Below are 14,690 nucleotides of genomic sequence, written 5' to 3'. Positions count from 1 at the left end.
GATTAGGTGGCTCCCTTTATAATTGGGACATGTAGATTTGTTATGATCATGCAGTTGGACTGGTGAATTTCATTTCCTGCCACCTTTATTGTGCGTTTTTGCTATAGTTGACTTTTATTTTGATTATTGTCAATCCTTACTTAATAGATGACTAGACTAGTATACCTGGTTAGTATTTCGTTTCTGCTATTTTTATTTGTGGATTAGACACCTACCTTCGTTGTTTGCCATCCTTCTGCTAGTAGGTGAGAGGGTGGTCACTGAGAGTTGTATGAAGAAAGGTTAAGCCATCTACAGTTTTGTTGTAGTTCTAGCTTGTCGATTCTTTCCTATGCCTAAATCCTATTCTTAGTTCCTAAGGTAGGGAAGTTGAGATTTTTCTCTTTAGGTCTTTTTGATATGTCCCTTTATGGTGGGTTTGGTGTTTGGGTTTGTTTATGAAGTTAGTGATTCCTCTCATTTAGTGATATTGTGCCAAATGGTTTTGATTGAGTTGGGAAAAGTTAAAAGGGAAGTAATTTGATAACATTCTAAGTATAGTGATACTTGGTCGGGTGTGTTTCTGAGGAAGGTTTCCACGAGGACTCAGTAAAAAAATGGATTATGTGCTTATGTCTTAGCAGTCAACACTCTAGAGAACTCTTGATAAAGGTTTATCTACGGGATAGGTTCAAAGTATTTCATGGAATCAGTGGAGGTATGATATGCTTTGGAATGTGAGTTTGGCTTCAAACTAGATGATTTTCTTTCGGTGTTCATTGTGGGCATTTGGGTCCATTTGAGACATTGTTGGCAGGTTGACTTTGATTATTCACTACCTACCATCCTTTAGATTAGAGTGGTTGGCTCAAACTTGCTCTCGAGGGATAATTCATGGGCACATGTCATCAACTTTTACAACATCTGGATTAGATTTTCATCTTGAACCAACTTTTTAGAAGTTTTTTTCATGGAAGAAATACATCGAAGTTGGGCTTAGCATAGTTCTTCACCCATTGATTGATCATCCCTTGGAGTAGTTTGTTCAATTTCGAGAGGTTGCATTTTAAACTTATGTTGTGGGTTTTGGGAGTTATTAGGACTAGTTTGTGACGTGAGAAAATTTACATCTTTTAACTTTATCATCGTTTTCATGTGAGATATGCCATTCTTTTGAGGTTTGCGATAGTGTGGTTGTGTGAGCAATATTCAAATGATGCTGGGAAGTTTCAGTACGACTCAAGATAGGTAGGATGCTCCTGATAACTTAGAAGATGTTGTGTTCACTCAATGGTATATATCTGGTCAGTTTGGTGTGTTTGATCATGTTTGTCTGGTTGGGTGAAAGTTGGCATCAAAGTAAGGAGTTGGTGGCTACCACGAACCGTCTAGGCTGGCGTGGAGGTGGGCAGTGCCCTGGCAAGCTAAGGCAGCCTTGGCCCTTGCCCATTTCCTTAGGATCTAACCCTTCTTCCTTGACGTTAACCTTTACGTTTAGCTCTAGTTTAACCTAAAAACTTTCCGGAGTATTACACAAATCCGGTGCGACACCGCTGGCAGTTATATCTCCGTATTCTTCTTTATTTTTTATAAGTGAGAAGAATAATTTGAGAGTCCATTAGAGGATATTTTCGGGGGTTTTGTTTTGGAGCATTGTTGGGGGTCCTTATTCACACTTTAGAAACCCATAAATCTCGATAAATTTCTTTATTTTGAGCTTGGAATTGGGTGTTATTAGTTAGTTCATTTCTTGGGTTGTCGCGAGCTATGTTTGAGCTCGAATTGTGCCCAATTTTGAGGCCTAAGTTCCTTGAGCTGTTTAGGACCTATTGACAGAGTCAATTTCATGTTTCCACACGTAGGTCCTATGAGTTTTTTTACCTGAGTTTAGGCCTGAGTTATATTCGAGCAATATAGGTATTGCTTTACTCATGGTGATGCATAGTTTGCAATAATCACAATTTTTTGGCATTCTAAGGACGTGTGAGGAGACAAATAGTCCCTGATCAGTTCGAGATTGTTGTTCGGCTTTTAGGTAGGCTGTGGTCTATTTTTTATTAGATTGTGATCCATGAGATATTGTCTAGTATAGATTGCATGTGGAGCAAAAGTTTATATGGTGGGTTTAGGGTTATGTTCTTTTTTCCTCTACTCTTGAATCTTATAGGAGCCTAAGACGAGAATTACACTGTGAGTCCTTAACTTATGCTGGAAGTTCGCATCCTTTTGGATTAATTGGTGTTAATAGCCTTTTCAGAGTTAATGTTCGAGGCTTTAGAAAAGTTTAGTAATCCATTCACCTTAGAATGGGTTCTTTATGATCCTTTAGTTAACATAGTTTCTCATCGTAGTAATTGTTATGGATCGGTACCCTCTATTAATGTGTGGACTTTTGGTTTGCTTTGATACTGTGGAAATTTTCCCTTAATAGACCCTTAGCCTTGACATTGATCCCTATCTCGGATTAGGCTTGGGAACCTTAGTTGCTTGTTATAGACATAGGTTGGCCTAAGTTGTAATTAATGTTCACTTGTAGTGTTACCTTAGGGTAAAGGTTGAGATCCTTGATTTACTCTTCCAATCACGTATTCCTCATATTTACTTTCATTTCCTGAGTTGTATGTGCATATGATGATCTTACTATTGTGATATTTCATATATTGTTGGGCCCAAAGTCTTGGTCGAGGACAAATTGGATTCCAAGTTAGTTTTTATGCTTCGAGTGAAAGGTGATTACAGTTATGTACATTAGGTTGTTTAGGTGTTATTGGTTGGATGTTGGTGATGACATGCATTGTATTAATACTCTTTTTTCACGTGTTTTGTGGTACGATCCCATCAAATGCATTGATTTTTTACTACCATTATTGAGAAAGTATGGTTTGGCAATTTTCACCCTTAAAACTTGTTTTAATGGAAATTGTACTACCTTTAACACTTTGATAATTTATTTTAAGATAAAAAGGAGTCGAGGATGCACTCACTATTTACTAGACCGCTCGATGAAGATTCCGACCCTTTCTATATTGATGTGATTAAGTATCTTCGATACATGATGGAGAAAATCCGAGGTGGATCAGTAATGGAAGTCTTGGGTTGGTACCAGACAGTATTTACAAACTTCTCGAGTCCCCTATGAGTCCCTCAATCTGTGTGTCACATTGAATATAAGGAAGGGTGTCCTCATGTGTCCTACTTTGTTGCCTGACTAATGACATTAATGGTTTTAATTCCATACTTGCATTCATACACATCGCCTATCACCTGTATAATTAGTTGTTGTTTGCACCTTCTGGTCTTTAGGAGGGTGATAGTTGGGTTATGTTTGTTGGTATGTACCTTTCAAGATTAATGAGGTTTTAACTTATTGTTTGATTATGATTGTGTAGTAGTGACATGATAATTGTTGGTTTCCCTTATTGGTTTGGGTATTCCTTGCAATTTACTCCTATATTTGTACTTCCCAATTGGGTTGGATTGGATGGGTCTGTTGGCTACTATTATGTTTCGTGGTGGCTGTTCTAAGTATACCTTTGTGTAGTTAGTTTTCGTGTCAAAGATTGTTGTGGTTAGTTTATCACGATAGTTCCTCCAGTAGGTTCCTTCGCCTCAGTTACTTGTGTGTTATGTTGCATGTCCTCTTGTCTTTGGTTATCCTTTTCTCACTTCACCTCTTCTTTAGTTGCTTGTAATGTATATTTATTCTCTACCTGCTTTTTATGCTTGCTTTATCTTTGGAGATCAGTCGGCCTATGCCTACTAAGTAACACGTGTTTGATACTCATACTATACTTTTGCACCTGCAGATTATAGTAAAAGTTCTCACCGTTGATGTGTTCCTCGTGTGGAATAGCTATGGATCAAAGACTAACACTTTGTTTGGATGGTTTTTACGTGTTGTTTCATAATGTATTGTATTGTATTGTATCGTACTGTATTATTTTAATGAATACAGTGTTTGGATAGGTTGTATCATTCTCTGTCATTACATAATGTCACACATTCATGATTTGAATGATAAACCTACAAGAAAAGTAAGGTGTAGTAGAGATACTATGAAAAGGTAGAGTAAAGCTAAAATACAATTATTAAATAATAAATAAAGATTAAATGAGAAGAAAATATTAAGGTAACGACGTGATCACACAAAATCGATCGTTCCATAAAATGGGTCTTTTCATCATTATCAAACGATGGATTTAAACAATACGATATAATAAAATTTAAGTAACAATCTAAACAAACATTGTATCTAAATTGACAATACAGTACAATACAATACAACGGGTAACAACCATCCAAACAAGGTTTATGGGTGAGCTTAGGCATTTCGAGTCGTCCTTCTCTTATTATTTTTGGCTAAACTAGTCTTTATTATGTATTCAAAGACAGTTCTTTATATTGTACTTATCTTCTAATTATGTTATGGTTAGTAGCTTGAGTACCGACTAATATCAGGTCTTGGAGATGTTTTTTTTTATTATATATATATATATTATATATCCGCGTGATAGTCCTATATACTTTTGATTCTGGCTATGATATCGACTTACCTACTGGTGACATGTTAGTAGGTGAGCCATCATGACTTGAGTTTCTGGATCATGATAGCCATGGTTGAATAAAGATCTAAAACAAAATACAAAGTCAAAGAGTGTAAAGAAGTCACTATGATGCAATGCGCCAAACACAGTTAAATCCTTTGTGATGGGCAATGTGTCATTGTGAAATATGAAGATGTTAAAGAATCTTTCTAAGTCTAGACCAAAGAGTTATTTACATTAGATTCGATGCTTAGAGTAGTTTGATCCAGCACATGATGACCAACGTGCCGTGGAGGAAAATAAGGCAACTTGCTAAGGAATAAAAGCAATACAAGTTGGCACATGTTAAAACCAAAGTCCCAATTTTAACTTGGAGAAGTTCATCCGAAGGTTTTTCCATATCTAAAAATAGACCCTTAGATCATTTTTGAAGGGGCGGGACGTTATTATGAGGATTTGGTACATAGAGAACATTATAGCCATGAAATCTTTTAGTTTCTACTTCTTTTTATCTTTCTTACACATTTTTATATATGTTAGTGTTACTCTCTTATGATTGTTGCTAAATGATTTTGAAATAGACTTTTTAGGGTATCTATCATTGTTCCATAACTCGTGTGGTTGTTTACTTTATTACACATAACTATGTTATTTCTTAGCTACCAGTAAAACATATATAAGAAACATAGATGTGATTCGAGAGGGAGAACCTGGGGTAATCAATAGGGTTAAGTAGAGCATGATCTCTACCCCGTATAGGGGATTGAGGTTTGGGTAGGAAAAATACATACCGAAACACCGTGCTTGGTTAATGCTTAACATAATTGTAGGTTTCTTTGTCACGTTCCTAAACAGAGAGGGTAGGCGTGGACAGTGGCGGAGCTAGAAATTTCACAAAGGGTGTCCAAACATTACATAAGCAAAACTTTTTCCAAGCATTACATAAACAATTTTTTTTCTTGATGAATTGGTGCACTGAAATATTTTAAATCGAAGTACGTAATATTAATATTTTTTTTATTAATAAATGTTCCAAAATTTTAAAAAATCAAATCGCATTATATTTAGCTTTAATATTTGTGTTTAATTTGATATAAAGTAAATGAACAAAGCAAAAAAAAAAAGGGGGGGGGGGAGGGGAGGGGGGATTCAACTTAAAAAGAAATCATTTTTACGTTTCAAGCTTACACTAATCTCTGATGACGACAACAATAGCGAGACATGAAAAATGAAAGTAGAAACAAACGATGTCTTCTTGTGTTCGCTTTTAACAATGCTATACAAATATTAGAATTTGCTTATTAACTTTAAATTAAATAATTACGTTTAAGTTTTATTTCAAACTTTGATAAAAAGAAATAAAAAGTTAAATTCATTGGAAATTCAATTAGCTTTATTAGATTTTTAAGTTATAGATTTCTAACAAATTTACTAACTATTATTTAGAAAGTTAAACGAATAATAAAATATGAGCTCTTTCAAAAATAATTATATTGTGAGTGCTTGCAAGGATTCAAATCTGCACGTGTGGGCTTCACAAGAGAGCCTCAAGCCACTGGGCCGCTATAACTTATTGTGTCAGGGGTGTCCACAGTATTAAATTTAACCATTTTGAACAACATTTTACTTAGGAGTGAGGGCATTAATTAGAGTGCTACATATCTTGTAAGAACCTAGTCACAGTAGTTTCCTTTAACCAACAAATCGATAGAAAATCGAGTGTCAATTCAAGTGATTACTTAACACGATTACCAATAAATTCATAAATCCAAAATATCAGCTCCTATTTTTTTAAATCGTTATGTCTCAACATTAGCTAGTAAAAGTTAGATTAATTAATTAATTTATTTTTCTGTAGTAGTTTATATAACAAAAATAATACTTGTGGTGGAAACACTTGCATTAATATCTGATAATAATTGAATTTGATAAATTGTAAAACTAAGTTCATATGAGATTGATATTTAACTTGTGTAATCATTGTAGTACTTGGCGACTATGTGTGCTTGTACGTATGTTTAGGAGCAACAAAAAGCATAGCAACATGGGTATCAATATACTCGTATACTGAAAAAGAGTATATTCTTCCTGGATTGAGACTATTACAACGTTGTTAAAAAATGAAAGGTGCATTTATGAGGACATTTGAGGTGGGTTATTGTTTATCTTCTACACACCTCAAAGGAGACGATTATCGTATATTGAGTATGATAAGTTTGAGTGTGTTGGATAGAAAAAATGATAAAAAGGCGTCCTTAATGTATAGGAGTTGCTTTATTGTGGTCCTTAATCTATTTCACTTGATCTATATGATCCTTAATGTATTATAAAAACTAATCAGTTTGGTCTTTTGCCCTAACTGTATTCATTAAAAATTTATGTTAAATTTAACCCTGTCCCATGTGCAACTCAAGCTATCCCTTTCTCTGCGCTTGTGCGTTTTTTTTTTTTTTTTGTTTCAGCCATCAGAAGGGAACTTCTCTCTTCTCATTTAAATATAGAGCTTCTGTTTTTTACTGTAAAATGTCAAGAAAGAAGAAGTTTTTTTTCTCTTTCTTAGTTCATCTCTGAATCCCAAATTCCTACTTCAATTCAATGATGATAAGTGATTTCTAATAGAAGCAATTCTTGAAGTCTTTCATTATCATTAAAAAAAATAGATAGTATTTGAAGATAGATACAGAAGCTCTATCACAACCTTATTTGAAGGTGACAAAATTGATCCACCATCAAGGATAGTAAGATACACTCAAATCGTAAGAAAAAAAAAACAAATCATACCATAATATGGAGTTGATTCTTTGCCACCATTTCTTTTGATAAATAAACATTCTTGGTAATAAAGAAGAAAGTAAGTGTGTTTTTACTGCATATATAATTCTACAGTGAAACTTGAAAGAGATGAAAATTGAGAAAATTATGGCACTTTTCATGCTATGGCTTATAAGGGGAATGAAAAAGTTTTACTGGTTTATTTTGTTGTGGGTTCCGGCGTTAAACTTAACTTGACTTTTTTGATGGATCTGTTATTTTTAGGACAACGGACTAAAGTAATACCCTTTTATAATACATTAAGGACTATATGAATCAAGTAAAATATATTAAGGATCAAAGTAAAATAACCCTCATATATTAAGGACCATTTTCTTGTGTTAGATACATAATGTACTTTATTTGTGATGCATTTGTTTATGAGCTCTGGTGTATCATGAATGTGACTTTATTATTGCATGGAATGACTTTCTGTGAAATCCAGATTGCGAATTAGTTAATAGTCAATAGATGAATCGATTTGACTTTTTGATGATGACTAGATGGTCCTTTACTATAATATTATTGATTGATGACTTTGAGAAATTGATTAAGTATATCATGTTGACATAGAGGTATTGAAACCTTTTTAATGATGACCTTTGTGTTATATACTTGTTCCATACATATTCATACAACTTTTGTTGATGCATAATATTTATTGTCTAGTGGTGCCCATTGAGTTGATTTTGATGAAATTCACATTTATTTAGAAAAGCTTTCATCTATTCTTTTGATACCGACGAAAAATAAAATTCCTTTTTTTTGCAAAAATAATTAAGATGGAGATACTGAAAAGCTAATCTAGGCTACAACAATCGACATTTCTGCCCTCATTTGTTAACCAGGGCTTCCACTTCAATGACCTTATCAATCAATATTTCCACATAACTTGGGGCTTACCATTGAAGTCATCTAGTAAACTTGATTACTTTTGAACAAGAATTACAACTCAATGTATCTCTAACAAATCATATCTGTCATTTGACAATGTGCTATATACTTTTATATATTATTATACACTTCAATACTGTAATAGTATTTAGAATATATGAGCTAATAATTGCCCACTTCTATATTTGAATTCTTGAGATGTTTAGGTCAAACTTTACTCAATGTTGGTTAATTTGATCCTCAATTCAGGGCTTCTATTCAATACAGCCTTACCAAGTGGTTCAAATTCAAGTTCAATCTGAGTATGGGTTAGTATGCAATTATAAGAAAAAGATAATTTGTCACAGAAACAGTTCAACACAAAATGTAACAAGAGGAAATTTGTTAATATTCTTTGATTAGTATTTACAAAAGTATGTGAAAACAGACTGAGAACAAGTCAGGTTTCAAACTAACCTATATTAATTGTTGGCTTTATGGTTACCACTTACCTGGCACAGCAAGTAGCTTCAATATTTCTAAAACAACTACAAATTTATAGTGAGTCAGTCATCTACTCTTATTCTATTGTTCTATATTCTCCTGTATTACATTCTCCAGTGGTGGGGCATACAAGTGAAGAGAATCAAGACTGCAAAATCACCAGGAAAGTATGTCAGAAGAAAAAAAAGCATGTTGCATGTGTATTATCAGATAAAACTGTAACGAAGGGGTCAAAGCTATGAATCAAGACGCAAGGATAGAAGGCGGTAAGGGGTGGGAATAAACATTAGAAAAGGTAAGAGAGGTGCAACTTGGATCAAGTGAAAGTTAGACACAGGTTCAAAACAAACATGAAGGAAGAACAAATGGGAAATAGACGACTGGATGGTCAGGTCGGAGAGTAGAATATTAAACCAAAAGATAAAGGTCGGATGTGCAACTTTCGATAACATTCTAAGGATTTTTTCAATTTTTGATGTAATGTTGTGTATGACTATGGTATGACCTTATAGAGCAATACAACATGTTCTGTTGGATTGTAACAGAGGCCTATTTGTTTTGATAAATTCTAGTGTTATGTCTTGTGTAAGTAAAATCACTTGAGTTCATAAATTAATAGTCAAAAAAAATTCTTTAAAACTATGACAAACCTGCAGTTTTGAGGAACTCGCCATGATGGTGGTAATGATCTCTTCAACGTTGGTGGCAAAGACAAGAAATTTTTCCAATCTTGAAGCACGACTCTAAGATCATGAAGTTTACTTTCCAGCCCAAAACAACAATTAGCATGCATTGTACATACTACGTTCAAATCTTTGCTCGGTTCACAAAATCCACCAAAATATGTTGTATCCAAGAATCTCATTTTGAGATCAATATCAATAATGAATGAATCATACTTTATATTGTTAAGAACATCTTGATCATGCAAATTCGGATATGTTTCTCGTGAGGTGTACCAAAACTTGTAGAACTCAATAGATCTGTTATTTGACCTCACGAACAAGAAACCACCATTAGGTCTATTCTCTACGTCTTCAGGGTTTCCTAAGAAATGATCACACGCTATCTGAAAGTCTGCATCCTTGTAGAAGTGAGGAAATGGATCTCTGAACCACATGACATCAGCATCCTAGGAAAAAAGAACCAATGAAGTGTTTTAAGTGTCGCATGCACAGGACTATGAAATTTCTACTCTAAACTTGGTGAAGACAATGACAGCTACTACAAACAACGCTGCATCCAAAATTGCAGAATACATGAACATATTTATTCAATCAATTAATGATGATCCTTCTGTTGAGTCCAACATCGGCTCACATAGGGATGGGAGGTCTCTTATATGGTATTATACAATCCTCTCCTCATGACTACATTTTTTATTTGAGTTATGCTGCAAGGTCCATTAACGTGGCATCAAAATCAGGCCAATCCCAATGTTAGGTACCACATCTTATATTGTCCATGCTCTAGATGTCCAGTCTTGGGTGAGTGGGGGTGTTGACTGCCACATCATCCCACATAGAGATGATAATTCCCTTTATATGTTTTTTGGGAATCCTCCCCTCATGAGCTAGCTTTTTGCGTTGAGTTAGGCCCTAGGTCTATTAACGTTAAATGACAAATCATAAATACTGCCAAAGATGAGCAGCATAAACAGTGCACATGATATTATAGGTAAATCAGAACTTTACTACTTCTCTTTCAATTACACTTACAGGTCATATGGACTATCATAGAAAAGAAATTTGAATTGCCATCAAAGCGATGTCAATGCAGAAGGTTTCAGTTAGTCTGATTAAAGGCCCTGCACTTCAACAAAAGACCTCCTAAAGTAACGATTCTTGCCAGCTTTGTTATAATTACCGAGCAACAAACGAGGAAAGAAAAAGAAGTAGCAGAGATCTAGATCAAAGAACATTGATGCAATCTGCTACAATGTCGAGGTAATACAACCCATTTTGTTTCAGCTCTTTAGTATGAATAAGGAAGAAACAAGCATTGTCAATGAGATAATGAATGGCGTTCCTCTTGAGGAGTGGGCTAACATATACTTTTGGTGTATCCCCCATTATATGTCTATACTCTTTGTCTTTCAACATTATTCCCAAGTTTGGCTTATATTTTAGTTTGAAATGTGCATCTTTTCATCCAAATATACTCCTTGATAGTTAGTGAAATTTTTTTTTGTACTGAAAGTAGATGTTTAGAACTTTTATTACTTTGAGGCACATGCAAATTAATTGTAACATGATTACCTGGAAGTTTCTAAAATTCCCACATGCCAACTTCCTAGGTGTGGCACTTAGAATCCCGATAAACCTCTAAAGAAAAGCTCTTATCATAAAAACAATCTAACACACTTATACACCAGGGATCTCAAAAACAGTAAACAGAATGGTAGATTTTCAATAATAATTATTGATAAATGTAACATCTTTCAAATCAAGTTCTCAATGACCCTGCAGAATGCTCATTAAAATCCAGCAAAGAAAACATCTCGAAGACAAGTAGCATTCTCATATTCCCCAACTGAATCTTTTCCAGTCCTTGGCAGTTGTCCAGTAAGAAAACATAACTCTCATATATCTTGTGAAAGCTATTCAAGTACCTAATTGGTGGTCAAGAAGTGACTCTAGGTTGTATATTTCACCAAACCATTAGAAACAAACTATACATGCCATTGTAATCTGACAGCAGTGCTACCGATGCTAAGGAAATCAAGCAACCAAATCATTTCAATATCAGAAACTAGAAGACTATTACCAATTAAATTCTGAATTGCATTATTTTTATCTAAAAAATAAAACTACTATCGAAATCTCTTCTTGTTTTGTCGCTACTATATAAGTGGAATACATTGGTACTTTTAGTAAGGAGACAACAAAGATCATGCTATAAAGCAATACATTTTTTACTACAATGCATTAATCTATTGTAAGATTTCTTCAGATCTACCATTATCCAAAAAAAAGTATAAGAAGGACAATTGAAATGATAATGATACAAGTATTAGAATGTATACCGTGAAGACAAAGTTGTATCCCATTTCAAGAACACCCTTTAAGAAGTTGATCCGTGTCCACATCATCTTTAGGTAGTCATGAGTCATGAAATAAGCTTCCTTTGAAAAATCAACCCCTTCACTTACTAGTGCATAGCAATGAGTATGTACAACCAAGCACCGGGAGAATGCCTTCTCATCTAGAGCAATAATTACTAAATGATTCAAAAGCTCACGGGTGTGATTGCCAATTCTAAAGCTTTCAAGAAAGAGATCAATAACAGAAGAAGGGGCAGCCCATGCTTCATTTAAGGTTGTTAAAATCACGGTTTTATCCTCCATAGCAGCATCTTTCAAAACCTTTTCAAGCTTATTCTCCTGAGTATCCTGAACCCATAAAGGATTTTACATGAGATAAGCGGAGCCAAAAATGTGTCCAAAAAAGCTTAAACACTGCAGCAAGTGAGATTCAAACTCGCGACCACCTAAAGCCTGAACTTTTCATGCTTGCCAGAAACCACTAGGCTACAACACTATCATTATTTCAAGGGTGTCCAAAATATGTTATTTAACCATTTAGCATATAATGCTACTTGTATATACAGTATAATTTTCCGACGACGGGTGTCCGCTGAGTATACTGTAGCTACACCACTGGCGATGTTACCAATATTTAGATATATCTGTTTTGTAAAACAAGAAAGAGTTCACTAGTACTTCCTAACCTAAACCCCACTACCTAGTGTAGGCATCATACATGAGTGTTTCTTAAAAAGAAAAAAACTGATAACTACTGAGCCACCATTAATTTGGGGGAATAGGAAAATAAATCTTAAGCAAAAAAAACTTAGAAGACAATTATTAAAATTACTATAACAGAATTGTGGATTATATTTGTATTAGAAATTTCTATCAACTTGTAAATCGAGCATATTTATAACTAACTAGAAGAAAAACCTCGAGTTGCCCCATTGTTGTTAAAAAAAAACGATTCCAGAGACAAATAATTGTATATATATAATGAGAAATGAGGAAAAGTAGTTCTCACCGAGGGAGGGGGAAAGGGAGCTGTGGGAGGGATGAAGAAGAAAACACGAGGTGCATGGGAGGTGAGAGAGTCCGGGATCTTGAATCCAATAGTTTCACCAGCTTTATAAAGGACAAACCAAGAGAGTGAAGCGAGAATGAATAATAGGGCCACCGTACCGATACGGCGAAGGAATAAAACCGAATTTGCAGCTGTAGCACAATCACACGATGATAACATCTCCGTACGTAATTAATTACACCACTGCTGCTGCTGCTGCTGAAGAAGAAGAAGAAGAAAACGAGTTGGTGACACAGAAAAGAGCATTTCAAAATTGATCTCCGTATTTGTAGGTAGTGTGAATGGATCATAATTGTTCAAGAGAGAGAGAGAAATGGGAAATTTTGTGAATCTGAGTTTACAGGTGGGGAGAGGTAAGCTACTTAAACTTTGGTAGGCTTTATTAAATAAAAATTATATATCACTTTGGTAGGCTTTATTAAATAAAAATTATATTTATATAGTGTAATTTTTAATAGAAAATTATCATAAAAGTAAAGAGTAGTGAATATTATTATACATGGTATTAAAAATAAGGAAAAAGGATAAAAAAAAAAATACCTCTTAACTTTGTTTTATGAGTTGACTATACCCCTACTGTTAAAATAAAGTTATTCATACTTTCGTCGTCACTAATTTCACCATTTATACCCCTCAATTGATGGAAATTCCTAAATTGACTCAAATTAACCTGAACTTTTTAAAAAGACCCATTCCCATTTTAAACTCAATGCCTCGACCCCTCTATGGTATAACCCATCAACTAATAACACAAACCGATCTCTTCTCATTCTCTCTTCAACTTGTGCACATATCCGAGAGAAAGCTTAGAACGATAACAATGACTTTTCTTACTGCATAAAAAAGTTCACATGATAACCCAAATCGTCTGCCTCAAACAAGTCGTCAAGCAATTGAAGGATAACTCTCTTCGTCCTCATTCGGTTCTTTCTTCAATTATGACGAACCGGCCAAATCTATTTGAACCCCTGTTTCTAAATCAATTCATGGGGCATTTATTTTCTCAGCTAATTCACAAGAAAACCATAAAAATTCATGTTTCGTCCTCTGCCTCAAAGATGTTTATTCTTCATCATCATCGCACCCATCTTCAGCTAATAGCTGAACAGATAGTAATAGAACTCAGTAAAATGAGAGTTTTTACACCAATTCAATGCATTTCCGACTGGCCAATGTTAATATAATGTTTTTCAACCCAACCGTGAAGCCCTTTCATTTATTCAATTCCTAATTTTCCTGGTGAGTGAGGTTGTGTTTTGTTTTTCCAGTTCTGATTAACAGGGGGCAATTCTAACAGCTTTTATTCCTGGTCTAAACATAATAAAAATGCTTCTTTTGGACTAGGAATATGGAAAGATGATGCAACTGTCAAGAGCCGATTAGGAGACCACATGTTCAATAATCAGAAGAATTTTTAGTTTTTGCTTGCACAATTTCATTAAATCATCTCTTGTTAAAGAGCTTAGCTATTCTGGAAATAACGAGACGTCAGAACTAAAAACAGGTTCCCTTGAGGATGAGGTTGCAGAAATTGTGATTTGTGGCTAATTTGGGAGGTTATTGGACTCTTCGTTGTTTACGCAAATTAGCTTTGGGTTCTTCGTTGTTGACCCAAAGGAGACGGCGGCGGAGAGACAACGATGAGAAAGATTGAGTTCCTGAACTTTTGTTTTAGAGATGAAGGTGAAGTAGGTTTGAATTAAGCTAGTTGGGTCGGGTTTGGGTTTGAATTAATTTAGGGTGGTGGGTTATTTTTTAAAATTTGGGTTAATTTGAGTCAATTTGGAAATTTCCATCAATTGAGGGGTATAAATGGTGAAATTAGTGACGGTGAGGGTATAAATAACTTTGTTTTAACGATAAGGGC

At 34.6% G+C, this 14,690-nt stretch overlaps 1 protein-coding gene across 1 annotated transcript; it reads right to left on the bottom strand.

The window, feature by feature from the left end:
• Positions 1–8,593: 8,593 nt before the first annotated feature.
• LOC102586142 (uncharacterized protein At4g15970-like) lies at positions 8,594–13,165 on the bottom strand. Its single transcript, XM_006365772.2, has 4 exons — positions 12,764–13,165; positions 11,737–12,102; positions 9,362–9,843; positions 8,594–8,859 (listed from the first exon to the last, which is right to left on the bottom strand). The coding sequence occupies exons 1-4, from the start codon at positions 12,980–12,982 to the stop codon at positions 8,793–8,795; spliced, it is 1,134 nt and encodes a 377-aa protein (XP_006365834.1). The 5' UTR covers positions 12,983–13,165; the 3' UTR covers positions 8,594–8,792.
• Between the last annotated feature and the right edge of the window lie 1,525 nt (positions 13,166–14,690).

This window comes from Solanum tuberosum, unplaced genomic scaffold (assembly GCF_000226075.1).
Source record: "Solanum tuberosum cultivar DM 1-3 516 R44 unplaced genomic scaffold, SolTub_3.0 scf00569, whole genome shotgun sequence".
NCBI classification, from domain to species: domain Eukaryota; kingdom Viridiplantae; phylum Streptophyta; class Magnoliopsida; order Solanales; family Solanaceae; genus Solanum; species Solanum tuberosum.
The sequence above is the reverse complement of the archived record's forward strand: the minus strand, read 5'-3'. Positions and strand labels throughout refer to the sequence as shown.